This window comes from Corvus hawaiiensis, chromosome 5 (genome assembly GCF_020740725.1).
Source record: "Corvus hawaiiensis isolate bCorHaw1 chromosome 5, bCorHaw1.pri.cur, whole genome shotgun sequence".
Classification (NCBI taxonomy): domain Eukaryota; kingdom Metazoa; phylum Chordata; class Aves; order Passeriformes; family Corvidae; genus Corvus; species Corvus hawaiiensis.
In genome coordinates, this window is record NC_063217.1 from 63,102,600 (window position 1) to 63,117,152 (window position 14,553).

At 36.4% G+C, this 14,553-nt stretch overlaps 1 protein-coding gene across 11 annotated transcripts in view; it reads left to right on the forward strand.

Annotated features, from left to right (window-relative positions):
* Positions 1-14,553, forward strand: part of INPP4B (inositol polyphosphate-4-phosphatase type II B) — a 315,749-nt gene that overhangs the window by 195,503 nt on the left and 105,693 nt on the right. For all 11 annotated transcript variants that reach the window (XM_048303087.1, XM_048303078.1, XM_048303079.1 and 8 more), the window contains 3 exons: positions 1,916-2,027; positions 4,688-4,760; positions 10,403-10,550. In XM_048303087.1, the coding sequence (XP_048159044.1) occupies positions 1,916-2,027; positions 4,688-4,760; positions 10,403-10,550 (333 nt within the window). The remainder of the gene's footprint in view (positions 1-1,915; positions 2,028-4,687; positions 4,761-10,402; positions 10,551-14,553) is intronic.

Here is a 14,553-nt window from a genome sequence, read left to right on the forward strand (position 1 = left end):
AAACCTGTACAAAATTCGTATTACTCCTCATGCAGGCAAGCAATGCAGTGCTCACTGCCATACTGAGGCCAAGCTTTTAATAACAGCAGCAAGGGGAATATGTCACATTCTAAAGAACAAGAGACAAGGACTGCAAAAGTACAACTATCATTTCCATTTCCATTTTATTTTACTGGAGCAACAGGCCTTGTTGGCTTGGATCAGTTCATTCACTTGGCACTTTGATCAGAACACCTTAAGATGTTGAAAAATTTTCAATCTTATAACCACACACTTTGGTTTTTAAAGCTATATGTGATTTGCTGACAATAATGTATTCCCTTTCTGCTTGGGAATACTGTAGTGCATTTGTTGACATAGCCGAGTTTGGGTGCCGGTTTGATGCAAGAAGGAGAAAAGAAGTGAAGTCAAACCATGAGGCTGTGGCAACTCAGGGGAAAGTTCTTCATTCAGAAGGGACTTAAGTTGTTCTCATGCATTTCAAAATTATTATGTATTTCTGCTCATAAGCACCATTTGGACATTGAACCCTTTCTACTTTCCTTCTGTATACTCTGTTAATTAACATAGGCTTCTTCAATTGCAAAACTATCTGGAATTGGTTCATTTTTAATTGTTCCTTTATTGTCAGTAATTAATTTGCCTTAGAGCAAATGAAGTTTTGAACATGTAAAATATGAAGAATTATGTTTATTTTGCAAGGTTTTATAGAAGACCAGATTTGTATAGTTGCAAAATAAGTGTATTCTACTGAGCCTAATGGTTTGCAACCAAAATAATTATTTAAATTGGAAGCTTGGGGTAACTATTTTTTGCGATTTTACTGTAGGAGTTGGACTTGATGATTCTAACGGGCCTCTTCCAACCCAGCATAGTCTATAATTCTGTGATTTTGTGATTTTATGACATTGAACTTTCCTATGTATTCTTTTTTCCTTATTCATCACTCTTCATTTTCACATCTCAGATTATACACAGTATTGCCCCAAACACATTTGTTTTTATTCTCCTTCCTCACTGTGCTTTTGTAATTCTGCTGAACTTACTCTCGTAATTTCCTTTTGCCTGTTTTTGCTTGGTGCCTGTTGTTACTCTTCCCTCATTATTATGAAATGGTCTGTTACTCTTCTTTCCTCCCTTTCAAAAAATCCAGCTGTTCAGAATAAGCCAGGGAAGATAGACTGTGCCATTATAACCTTGGTGCTGTGCTGGCAGTGAAAGCTGAAAAAGCATTCTGTATCTTTCTGGAGTTTAAACCCTTGTCTCTTCCAAAAGGTAGTCAGTGATGCTCTTTTCTTGGTGATGTACATCTGAAGTGCTATTTGTTTTTGATTAATTGGAAGTAAACTATTTATGGAGATGACAGTAAAGGAATTCACCTGGAACTGTACTACCATTCCTATGTAGTTCAAGAAATAGGATGGATTCTGAATAATTACTCTGGGAAGAGATTACAAAAGGAAAAGTGATATTCAGATTAGTTTTGTTGTTTTGGTTTTGCAGGGTTTTTATTAATACACTGAGTACGTCCTTTCTTTGAAGATTGTTAGGAAACAAAGCCATGCACTCTGCAATGGGATTGCAGGTCCTAAGTGGAATATTGGTGCAGTACTACAGCCCTTTATCCGATGGTCCACAGGCAGGATAAGGTCTAGAATGAACACTTGGCAGTGCTCGTGGATTCATGCACCATTTATAGCACTTACGCATTCTCAGTTTTGTGATGAAAATATTCAGTGCCCTAAAGAATTTGCCTCATTTTTAACATTTGGTTTGTGATTGTAAATAACCAATTCAATACAGGTGACTGCAGCTGTACAGAATGGAGAAGGGACTAAATATTTACTGACAATATTTTAATTGAAAGAATTTGATGCTGCAAGTGACCCAGTGTCGTGGGTTGTTTTTTTTCCAGAACATCTGATGGTGGAAAGACAGTTGGTACCATTGAAGTCAATCTTGTGAAGATGGGAGAGCTAGAGGAGGGGGAAACAGACCACATCACAGCAGATACCCAGGATCAAAAGGTAGAAACTCAGTTTATTGCACAAAGTTAATTAGAATGATCAGTTGTACCAGATGTCTAAAATACTAATTACCAAATTGGGTTAAGGACTTAAAACAAAATTTCTGGAGTAAGTAATATGTACACTTATCTCCTTCGACTAAAAAAAAACCCTCATGAAAATATACAGAGTAATATTCTAACTTGAGTTTCCTAGTCCCTTTCCTTCCTTAAGAAAAAAATAGCTTATTTTTATCTCAACTGAATGTATTTGATCTCTTCTGATCAAAAAACTGTCCAGAGAGATGCCGTAAATATGGCTTCTTTTTTCCTTGGATAGCCGCTCTGCTTTCTGCCCTTGAAGTCCTATTCATGTTGATTTTTATGTGCAATCTGTGCCTACAATACTGAAAAGCTGGGAAGAATGACAGACAGGCAAGCCAAAGAAGAGGTGAATTCCCTTGCAGAGGTGCAGGTTCAGCTGCATTTCATGGGAGCACACAATTTTTGCAGCCCTAATACGATGGATTACTGCTTAACACTGTGGTGTATTCTGTTCTTCACGGGAAAAAAAAAAGTACATATTGATAGAGGGAATGCAGCATTTTTTGTTTGGAAGTAAAATATAAAACCGTATTTTTTGAGAAAAGGACCTTATTTTCAATATATTTTCTGCTCAGCCAAACCAGTCTCGGGTAAAATTCTGAGGGTAGATTTTACACTTTATTTTCACCACTTATCTCAAAGGACTTCAATGCCTTTTTAAAACAGTAGATGAGTGGGACCAGTTCCAAAAAGCTAACAAATGCTGTGAAACCTTTCTGATTTTGAACTGTAAAACTTGTACAAGATATGCAACATGAGGGTTTTTTTCAGCCTTCTCTTTCATTTTGCTTTTCTTCCATTTCAAAATGTGAAATGAGACTCCTTGCAATTATTTGAGATGTAATAAATGAGCTGCATCTGGCCTGGGGGAGACAGAAGGCTTTAGTAGCATCTTTCTGGGGGTTTCTAATACTTGTAAAGAAAGACCAGCCTTGCGACAGATGTATTTTCTGTGGTCTTTAAAGGATTCCTCAGTTTGTACAAATTAGTTGCAGGAGAGTCTTGGTTTATATGTTCATAGTGAGGATGTGTGCCAGTTTGGACAAATTTGGAGGAAAAAATCCTCTGATAGAAGGCAGGTTACAACCATCCTTCCCCGCCCAGGTTCGGGAAAAAAGAAATTTTTTTCCTCGGAAGAGAGTGAAAGAGATAAAAACTATTTATTTAACAAACACACAGGAAAAGAATAATAATGCTAAATAATAAAACCTCTCGCCATGGAAAGAAACCTGGGAAGATTTCAGAGTCCTTCAGTAGTCTCTCTCTCCCCCTCCTTGGAGCTGGGACGGGGTGGTGGGCCTCCCTCCAGGGCCAAGGCCTCGGTGGAAAAGTCCTCCCAATATATTCTGATGTTGAAACTGTCCAGCAGAGGAAAAGGGAAAAAAACCGAAGTCCCAGGAAAACAGAAGTTCAACTCTCCGTCTCCCTCCAGAGAAAAAGGGCTGAAAGCTGGCTGGAAAGCAAGCAGGGTGGTTCTTCTACTCTCTACCCGTAGAAAGCAGAACACAGAGGAGTCTGTGTATCTGTGTCCTTGAAAACAAACTGTAAACTGCTTTGAAAGTTTTGCTGGTTTTTTTTTTTTCTCTCCCCCCTCTCAGGCTCAGTTTAAAGGCACAGAAACGGCAAAAAATTAATTTCTGGGCATAGAGCAGAGATAGGGGATACACATCGTAAAATCACCCCAAGAGAGGATGCAATTGTTAGAATGTAGAGTTACTGAATTACTTCAAATAAATAACTTTTGAATTGGGTTTGCTCACTTTTAGATAAACTATGTGCAGGAATTTCTCATGGAAGAGGAAGGTGATGGTTAAATTCATTTCCAGATATCAACTGGTAGAGAATACATCATGTCTTGCTCTCTGCCTTAGGTTTTCCAACTGAACTTCTAGAAACTGGGGAACATAGCTCCCTATCACCTTTAGAGACTCTCATTTGTTTACTAGCTGGGGGTAGGAGGAGCATTAAAACTATACTTCATACTACATTTAACACAGGTGTACACTGATTGATTTTTCCATAAACTTTTTATACTTTTATGCACTAATCTTATCAAAGAAATATTCCAGTTCTCTTGTATAACATATTACTTTTATCACAAACTGCAAGCACATTTTAAAGACTTTTATGTGCTTCCTACCTTTCCCTTGTTTAAAAATTAATTGTTTTCTTGCAGAGTGCATGTGAAAACTGCTTTGCCTAAAGAAACTCCTTTGAAAGCACAAAACTTGTCAAAAATTGTTTTAAACGAAAGTGCCTTATTCTTAAAAATATAATAAAATATATTATTAAGCTAAACTATTAATATCTCTCAACCCTTCTGCCACTATACTGCTAGGAAACCTTTCTGTTTTATTATGAAACAGCTGATCATATTTTGTCATTTTCTTGGCTATAATTTTGGTTGTGTTACAGTGTCTTGGAACAGAAATATAAAGAAAAAATGTAAATTATAATTAGGGCTTCGGAAGTTTATATTATTATCAGTGATGGTTTTCTGGCTACCTTTTATAAACTGCCATGGATTTATTTCAGACCCCTGAATGTGTCATATTTGTTGTTGCATTTCTTTTGCAGTGTGCATTGGTTGGTGAGTGTACAGCCACTGAAGGCCTAAGTGGGAAAGACAACCTACCTTCCTTAAATGCAGGTAAGAATTCCAGCATCTCTAAGAGATGGCTCTTTCAATGCTATGTCGGGTCCTGAAGAAAGCACATAGATTTGTGACAGAGCTCATAAAAACTCTTCAAATGCTGCACAGATGTTTAAGTTCAATATTTTAGTGTTTTATACATATTTGACAGTATCATTTTATTGAGAAATGTGAGGAAATGTGTGTCAGTTATGCTTTCTGAAGCAGTGCATGAAATCTTCATCTCCTACATCTTTACAGTTCAATGATTTTCAAGATTGTCAGTGACTTCCATGGGCATGGAATTAACCTCGTAAGATTCTGTCATGTCATTGCATGGCATTCTGTTAAATAATTATGCATTATTTGTAAGTGAATACCTGGGAGAATCAATCTCTCGCATAGCTGATGAAGTGGCAGTTTCAGTTTGATCTGGAAGCTGTCTGTTGTAGAATAAAGGGAGCTGTTGGCAAGGCATTCTCAATTCTAGGTCAACTCTGGGGTTGTGTGCATGGTGTTAAACTAGAGCTATTTCTCTTTCATTATACTGAGAAATATTACATGCTGATATGCTGCACCATAAAACTTTTATTAGCCCAAGTTTATGAATCTCCATTACTCTGCAGTAACAATGTCACAAATAAGTTATATGGGTCATCTGAAACCACAGCGCTGTCAAGAATTCTGTGTTTGCTGCATACAGTTGAGGAGGAATGTTACTGAAATTTTACAGCCTTTTAAAACCTTTACTGAAACTTTTTCATATGACTTCTGATAGGACAGACTCATTAGACTAGCTTTGCAGTCTGAAGGAAGCACTAAAAACCTCCAAAAATTAAGTTCTTCCATGTATGCATGAATGCTGTAATTTTTTTCTGTGAGTTATTAAGATTAGATGAGAAATGGAAAAATTTCTCCTACAGAGCTACCATTTCTTTTCATCAATTCCAAGTGAGAAAGATGTTAATTGAGAATTACTGAATGTACAGGAATTACATCTGGCTCCAGAAATTCCTGAACTGGAAACAGCTGGAGGCAGGGAGGGTATCTTGCATGTCTAGGTATCTATTTATGGCTATTCTTGGAGACAAGATACAGAGACAAATTGAAGGATTTGATCTAACTCAGTGCAGTTGTTTGATTCTGATTCTATATGTTATCCAGAATAGTGGGACTTAAAGAAATGACATCTCTGCTCAGAGAACAATACTGATTCACGACTGATTTTTCCTATTTGTTGCCTCCCTTTTGTGGGTTTGATTGGGGTCTTTTGTTGACTTCTTTTGTATAGGAAAATGCTGTAGATTGTGTATGTATTTTGTTGGAACTTCCAAGGCAGATGTTGGTTTTATGAATATTGAAGTCGATCAATTTGTCAAGAATATTTGCACGTGATTCTATAGCATATCTAGACAGCGTTTCTACATTTATTATTCTCATATACAAACACACAGTATAAAACCAAACCCCACCCAACAGTACTAGGGTTTATAAAGTCAAACATACTGTGGAGGGCCTTTTTTTTGTCATTTTTTGGGTTTTCAGGTTTTTTTAAAAGAATTGAGGGGAAGGAGCAGAACCGCAGGTGCATATGCAAGAAATGACAGCATGCAGGATATTGGAAAGAGTTTGCACTCACAGGAAATTTGTTCTGATAAATAATTACTCTTCAGTCTGTTTCCTGCACTTGTGACTTTCTCTTCCAGCATCATCTCCACTTTCCTGCTGACACCAGGCACTGGTTCTAGGTTTTGTCAGTCCCATTCTTTTTACTGAATTCCCAATTTCTTTTCTTAGAAAATTTTAGCTCTCCTTTTATACTGTCAGCCTCTTTCCCCAACCCATCAGACTTCTTCCCCAGCATGCCTCTGTGACTGGGCTTCCTGTGGATTAAGGCTCTCTGTGTTGCCTGGAGACAGACTGGATTTCTCATATGGGTACCTGTGCAAAAGTGTCAGGAAACCTGATAACATCAACAGTGCCTGTACTGCTTTCCCTGCTGTGTTCATACAGAAGTACCCCCATATACATACATATTTAGTACATGTGTATATCGTTGTAAAGCTTTCTGGTACTTTCTGTTTCTTATTGTGTATCAGGCCTTCAAAATGATGCAACTGGAAAAAATACCCCTCTGTGAATCCTTAAGCCTGTAGGCATAGAAGAACACTGGCATTCTCCTGAAATTTAAATCTTAGGATAGGGAACTTGCAGCCCTCCAGTGAGTTATGAGATGCTTATTCAGTGAGTGGGAATGAGTAGTGTATTTCAGTGCCTTATCACTATTCCATTTATACCCCAAGAGATTGAATTCACGTCTCAAAATTCATTTATTTATAATGCTGGAGAGTTTGCCAGTTGTTTGCATGTAAACAAATTGCACTGTAAATAAAAAAGAGAATAAAAGTAATTGAAATTAAGCAAAATTAAGAAAGCTGTAATTATTATTCCTGAGGTAATACACATCATATACCTATGCTGCAAAGAAAGATATAAATAGAAACACTGTTAGTAAATTAATAAATGGCAGAGATATGCTTTGATCTATGTTCAACAGGGAATGAAAATAAAACCAGAGTATTCAATCTTTTATTATTTTTTTACTCTGCTTACAAGGGAAGCAATGTGAAGGATATTGCATGGAATAAAAAATGCAGAGGTCTTCACATTTAAAAATGAGAACGTCCAAAAATATGGATGGGTAAATACATGGCACTGGCTTTTAGGCTTGATGCTACAGAGAAAAGCTTTTAAAATTGGGTTTTCTCTTTTTTAAGCACTGCAGTTCATGTGGATTTTATTTTTTTTAACCCCTCTCATGATCACTGTCTAAATACAGGAGGGATCATGTTTACAAAACTTCCACTCATTTTAATAACTACTTTTTATAAAAGCCAATTCTACTCTTGCCATTCTTATTGTTTGGGTGCTTTTACATGTCTTCTAGAATTCTGTTCTAGAAAACTTGTTATAGTTAGAAATTAATTACTGTTGTAGTTGGAAAGGAAGACACTCCTGAAATTTGTATGGAATTGCATGATTTCAGTAGTTCTGTTTATGAGGAAAACATCAAGCACTATGCAGTTTTTATTGACAATCTCAAGCTTTAATAATACTGCATATTGGAATTATTTGGATTCTTTGGGAAAAATTCCCTGGCTTTTTTTCTGAGTTTGTAAATTAAATTTTCTTCCTAAACCCATGGAGAGATGATTTGACCATTTTAAAAAACTACAAGGCACTTGAGATTACCCCCATCTGAAAATTCAGACCTGAATCAAAAACCTGAAAATTCAGCTAGTACCTGGAGAGTAGTTTAATAATTCTAGCAACCGTAAAAGTCACAATTTTAGATCCAAATTTTCAGTGTCCTTTGTCCCTTGCTGCAGTCCTGATGGGTTTTCTGGTTTTTTTTTTGTTTTGTTTTTTCTTTGTGATGGTTGTGGTTGTGGTTACAGGGGGGAGATGGAAGGAAAGAGATTTTTCAGCTACATATTTGCTTTAGGTTCTAACAGATTAATGTGTATTTTTCAGTGTAATAGATTCTGAGTGCAAATTTAAGGGCAGTTCTTGGAAAAACATGCTTTGATAAACTCCTTAGGAAGTAGACATAAAAAGGTAAAATAAAGAAAAGAGTCTTTTGTGTCTGGGGCATCATCATTTAAAATGTCCTGGTAATATATACCAGGCTGCTCCCAACTGATCAGGGGGCACAACAGAAAAAAACCAAACCCAACCCAAAATTATCATCTGGTTCGGCAGTTTTCTGTTTAAGGCCAGACCTGAATTAGCCCTTAGTTTCCCAAGCTCTCCCTGACATTTGAAAATTTGTATTCCCTGCCTTGTTAATGGGAGATGATTGGTGCCATATATCAGCCTTGTGAAATGACAGAGACTGTTAGTATTACTGACAAGACTGGTTTCATTGATTACAAGAATCTCAGCAAAAGAGAAGGAAAATAGGAAATATGTGTTGCAGCATGTTTTAACCAAGTGATATAATAAAGCCCAGACAATGGGTGGAAGTTGATCATAGGCTTGGAGATGCTTTTTTCTGTAGTTAAATCTGTGTAGTGAAGATCCTCAAACTCTAAAAGTGTGCGGAAAAATGTTTGAACATTAAGATATTTTGGGTATTAGTAGTAAAGAAAAATTACTGTTATTCATATGTCAGTGATTTCAAGCATCTCTTTGGCTTATTTCATAACACTGAGTCAGAATTTAGTTTTTGAAAGTAAAATCACTAATAACTAAAGGCAAAATGACTCTAAAAAGGCTTCCAGTTTTTTCATCAAAGACTAATGCTGAAAAATAGTAGAGTGATGGGAATACAGAGCAGTACAACTACTTAAATACTGCTCCTTTCTTTGAGTTGCCAGCGATGGGTTTACTGTCAGTATCTTTGAATCTCTGGTCTTGTTTTAGGCCTTTCCTAAAGGATTTCTGTTAAAAAACCTGATTGCTTAGATAGACAAGAGAGTTTGTGTATCTTTTATTTTTTATTCTCTATAAATCAGCCTACATAAGCATTAATGGTGTCAGGGAGTTGTGAATTGAAATGTCTATTAGCAGATGTCATTTTGACAGCAGCAGTTTCCCCACAGCACACATGGGGAATGCATTCCTTTGAGTTACAGACCACTCAGCGGCAGATCAATGGGAGCCTGCTGGAAGGCAGCTTTTTCCAGAAGGCTGACAGAAAGGCACCAGTGGAGGATTTGGATGGCTGTCCAAAGTCATTCCGAGTTGGGAAGCTGTGGACATGTGTGTTAAATGACAATCATTTGTCTCCAAGTAAGCTTATCAAAGTAGTCAAACAGAACGTTTTCTTCCTCAGCTTTTCCCCTATTTGTTCTTTCTGGAAAATAAGAGCAGGGTAAAAGAAAAAGATGGAAAGGAGAGAGTAGAAATTTCCCACCTTTATTATAGAGCATCACTGTAAGATCTGAACGGAAATGTAGCCAACATGTGAGAACTGTAAAATAAAAACATGATGGATTGTAAGCTTCCAAAACACCAAGAAATGTGATTTTCTTATGTCATGTTGCAATAGTGATCTGAAAACAGTGTGTGTAACACAGTGACAGGGCTGTTATATTTATTTCTATGTCTTGACCACATCAATGATCAAGGTAACTCTAAAATGGTCAAAAGTTGTTTCCTTTAATGTAGAAGCACACCTTCTATTTGTGTTAATGACTTCTGTGTGTGCATGTCAAGGGGAAGATGCAGCTGAACTCTGAGTCCTGTGCAATTTATTGGAATTGTGAGTGGTTCTAGCAGGTGGCAAGCAATGGTAGGGACTGTATTGAGTTCATTGTTCATTTGTTCATTCTGGTTTTCCTAACTTCAGCTTAAATGTACGAAAAGAGAGTCTCATTTACATTCTCACTACTTTGAAATCCTAAATTCACAGGTTAGCTACTGTGCTGGTAAAATGTGATTTAATGACTGTACTAGTAATACTTTGTCCTCCACATTCTGGTATAAAAAATGAAATAAAAATTAAATGCTTTTAATAGAATTTTAATGGTTCTAAAATTAATTTTGTGAGCAAGGGGGAAAACAATATATATTATTTTCTGCATGAAATTGTTGCCATAAATTTTCAGAGTCACATAACCACAGTAAAGCAATGATATGATTTTTCCCCTTTGCAGTGTTAAGAAACCCAGTCTGTAAGTTATATAGATTCCCTACTTCTGACAACAAGTGGATGCGGATCCGGGAACAGATGGCTGAGACCACCCTCTCTTTCCATGTTCCTAAAGAACTAATAAATCTGCACATAAAGGAGGATATGAGAAGGTAAGGAAGAAGCAGCAGCAATAGTAAGAAGTAAATTTTATTTTTCTGACTTGGAATCATGCAAATGATGAGCTAAAAAATATCAATTTGAAGTATGAAATGGGCACTTTCTGGCTGCTAAGAATTTACAGCTGTAACTGAACAACAGAATTGACTGCTCAGAATTTTTAGGACTCCAGTGACCTCATAAGTTCTGAGCAACAAACTGTGCTAAAGTGCGGTCATGACTTTAAATCTGTGAATGTCAACATTTGGTTAACAATATAAATAATCTGGAACGTTAACATTTTATAAAGAATCAGCAAATGACAGGGGTGTGAACAGCATTGTGGTGTGTTTGCCTACATGTCTGGGTAGAGTTAATAACACAGACAGACATTATGCAATGGAAAATGACAAGTTTGTAGTGAATAAATCAGCAATGAGGATAAAAATGACATTCCTCTAGATAATCTAAATGAGGTGGCATAAGAAAAGGATACCAAAGTAATGTTTGTTTGAAACCTTAGTTCATGTTTGGTCTTGTAACCAGGAGAGATGTCTGAGAATCGTTACAATGTGTACAGCCTGGGGAAAAAGGAGAATAGGGAACACAGGTGTCCCAAAATCCTCTGTATGTCTAATTTCCCACTGCAGTGATTAAAATGGCAGCTTGTCCTTGAATCCTTGTAAGCTGTGCTGATAAAATGTGGGGAAACCCCTTTAAGTAGTCCAGGGCTACCCTGACGAGAATGCCTTCTTTATCCAGTGTTAATGGGTGATGTAGAAGATATTGCCTCTCTCCTCATGGAAGTTGCTTCACACATAGATGGGCATCTGGTCTCATGTATGAGACTAACACTGACCTAGTGCTGCATCCCAAAGCCATCCTGTGCACTTTCCTGTTGTGGTTTACAGAGGTTGTTTGTCCTGCAATATGGAGCTTCTTTTCTATTTTTATTCACCCCATCTGTTGCTTCTGTATGATGTTTTTATGCCAATAGAACAGCATGCAGAAGACTGGAATCTTGATTTTTATAGAGTCAGTGGACTGACACATACTTATGCATGGTGATGATGTGTTATAAAAATCCTATGAATTGTTATGATACTTTATTTTATTCATTTAGTACTGTGTTTAGGCATTTATGGCCTCATCTTGTTTGAGAATACTTATGTGCAAGGCTTTTTTTTTAGTAAGCAATAAAAATAGATTATGCTGACTCGCACAGTTCATGCACTTCCCATATTTTCATTTGCCCCACAGGTAAATGTCTTTTAAATGTTAGAGGATTACTTTAACCACTTTTACTACTACTGCATTATTCTCTCCAAAGGCATAATGCAAGTAATAGCCCTTGTTGTTATTTCATATTATAGAATTCACCTCCCTGGATAAACTCATAGTAAAAAATCACCATGGTGGGGTTTTCTCCTCACCAAAATAAAGAAAAGCTTTGAGAAAGAAACAGAAGGAAAAGTTGCTCAAAGATTGAGACAAGTGCTTCTGATTTTCCTGATTTGCAACATGGTTAAGCTGTTCAAGCCTAGTTGAAAGTGTGGGTGTGAAAGAGAGATAAGTGATTGATAGAGTCTGAGGGAGGAGGTACGACTAACCAAAAGGAGCAACAACACGTGGTAGGATAGTAGCAGATGGTGGCAATAGGGGCATCTTTGTCATCTATTATCATATAAGAGCATGGGTTGGAGCTTCAGTTTTGTCTGGGCTTTGCTTTTTGAAATAATTGCAAAGACGTGTTCTTGTGGAGCCCTTACACTTGTAATCAAGTAAAACGTGTGAGGAGGATGCTACTATATTAGTTGTTGAATTCACACAAAACATGTACTGCACCATCTTCAGGCTATTCTCTTCTGAGGTATACTTCTCTGTGTCTTTTTCCCCCAGTTAGTATAAAAGGATAAATATTTTTGTCTCAGAAGCCACTTCTTATCATACTCAGCCTGTTTAATTTTATTTTTATTGTGGCTTCAATATAGTCAGGTCTGACGCAATTACCTATAAAAATATGCAAGTAAGTGTTAATCCTATTCAGTATTCATTATAATTTTTAGTTTAAATTCCCTTTCCTCACAGCTCTTACAATTGTTTATCTCTTGATAAAGCTCCAGTGTTCATTGTTAAACAAACTCTTTCATTTACCGACATGATGCTCTGAAATATGTAACCTCTAAGGGTATTTAACTTTGGGTTTCAGCATGAAATAATATTTTTAAAGAAATGCATGCATTACAGATTTTATCCTTCAAACCTCCCTGGAAGAAACTTTAATAGGAGCTATATGGTAATTTTTATTGTTCTAGCAAGGGTCATACAGTCTGCTTAGCTGGTTTTTATTACAAAATTATTTCTGTTTCCTCTTCAAGGTGTTCCAATGGGTCCTTTCCACTGTTTTTAATATTTCTTTACACAAATCTGGTCCTGATATTTTACATGTGTCATGCAAGATTAGCCAAATGGTTCTTTGAACCTAGTGATTATTAAAAAAGACTTAGCTTACAGTAATGGTTCAGAAAGTTGATTGACCCATACAATTGAAGATTGCAGTTGCAGATGCACCTGGTGTAACTGGATCCGCACAGCAAGAGATTTGGCTGAAAAGAAATGCCACCTATACTTGAATTTGGCTCATGGCATTTGTGATCACAACTCATAAGCAGATTTCAAATATAAATTACTGAACTTAAACCCTCTCTCCAGAGTACAAAGCACACACTCAAGTTTTCTCCTGAAATGACTGTCCTGTCCCATCAACACTAGGATTTTTTTTTTGGTGCAAATCTCTGTATTTTATTTAATCTATGTATTGTATTTTATTTCTTTCATGTAACATTATGGAATGATGACAAAGTTAAGGCTGTCAGAAAAATAGATGTTTTTCTACTTCCTCTTATTAGACAACTATTGAGAAATGGAGCCCCAATGCCAAGTGTTGGGAGTAGGCTTTGATTTTTTTGGACCTTTGGATGCTGGTATTTACTTGACTTGTTTTTGAGCAGTGGCATTGCAAAAATGTATTGATAAGAGGTGATAGCATTTAATAAAAGTGATTTTGGGTAAACTTACTATGACTTTTGAAGATATTTGAATCAATCACATTCAGAGAGACACTGTTAATATGCCTGTCCACTTAAGAATTTTCACAACATTGTTTCTTGTAAGTACTTTCTTTTCAACACTTCAAAAATTCCCAAACCTGTCAGTAAATGTAGCTCAAATACATACAAATGCTGTATTTACCTCACTGTACATCAAAGGATGATTGCTCTTCTTACTCTCCATCAGTTACTGCATAAAGGAATATAAGTATATGAACATAAGTGTAGCTTGACTTTTGTAAATAGTGCTTAGACAATTGTCTGCATCAGACAAGATCAGTTTTAAACCCTGTTATAAACTAAAGGATAAAATATTGTAATGAATAAACACTACATAATTCTCTGTCCTCTTGATTTCACTGTTCACAACCTATTTTGGAAGAGATAGCCCCTGTGAAAGTCTAAGAGGGGCTTTCATAGATGACTTAAGTAAAATTTGCTGGATTTTACTTTGATTTTGGGTATTTAAAGTTGCACTGCATTGGAATGGAGTGACATCACTGATATTTTTGTGACAGTTACCTCTACATAACATTACCTAGAATTCAGCAGTGCTGAATCTATAAAATGCTAACTTACATTCTATATTGAGACTGCCCTCTCAGAGAAGGCTTTTTTGCAAGATCCACACAGGTTTTAAGACTCCAGAGAAATCATTCTTAGCGAAGGCTGCTAAGATTTCCAGATGTTATATTTGTGCACAGCATGCCCTAAGGAAGTCCATATTGAGCAAATTAGAGCCTCCCACAATATAGTGAAAAAATGCAAAATTGAAGTGAAAAATTGTCTTTTTCTCAAGATTATAGTTATTTTAACACACTCAAACTCTGTCATCACAAAAATCATTTGAATTTTTACACTGTTAGCTAAAGGTTTTGAACTTAGCAGTACTTATCTTTGGCTCTAA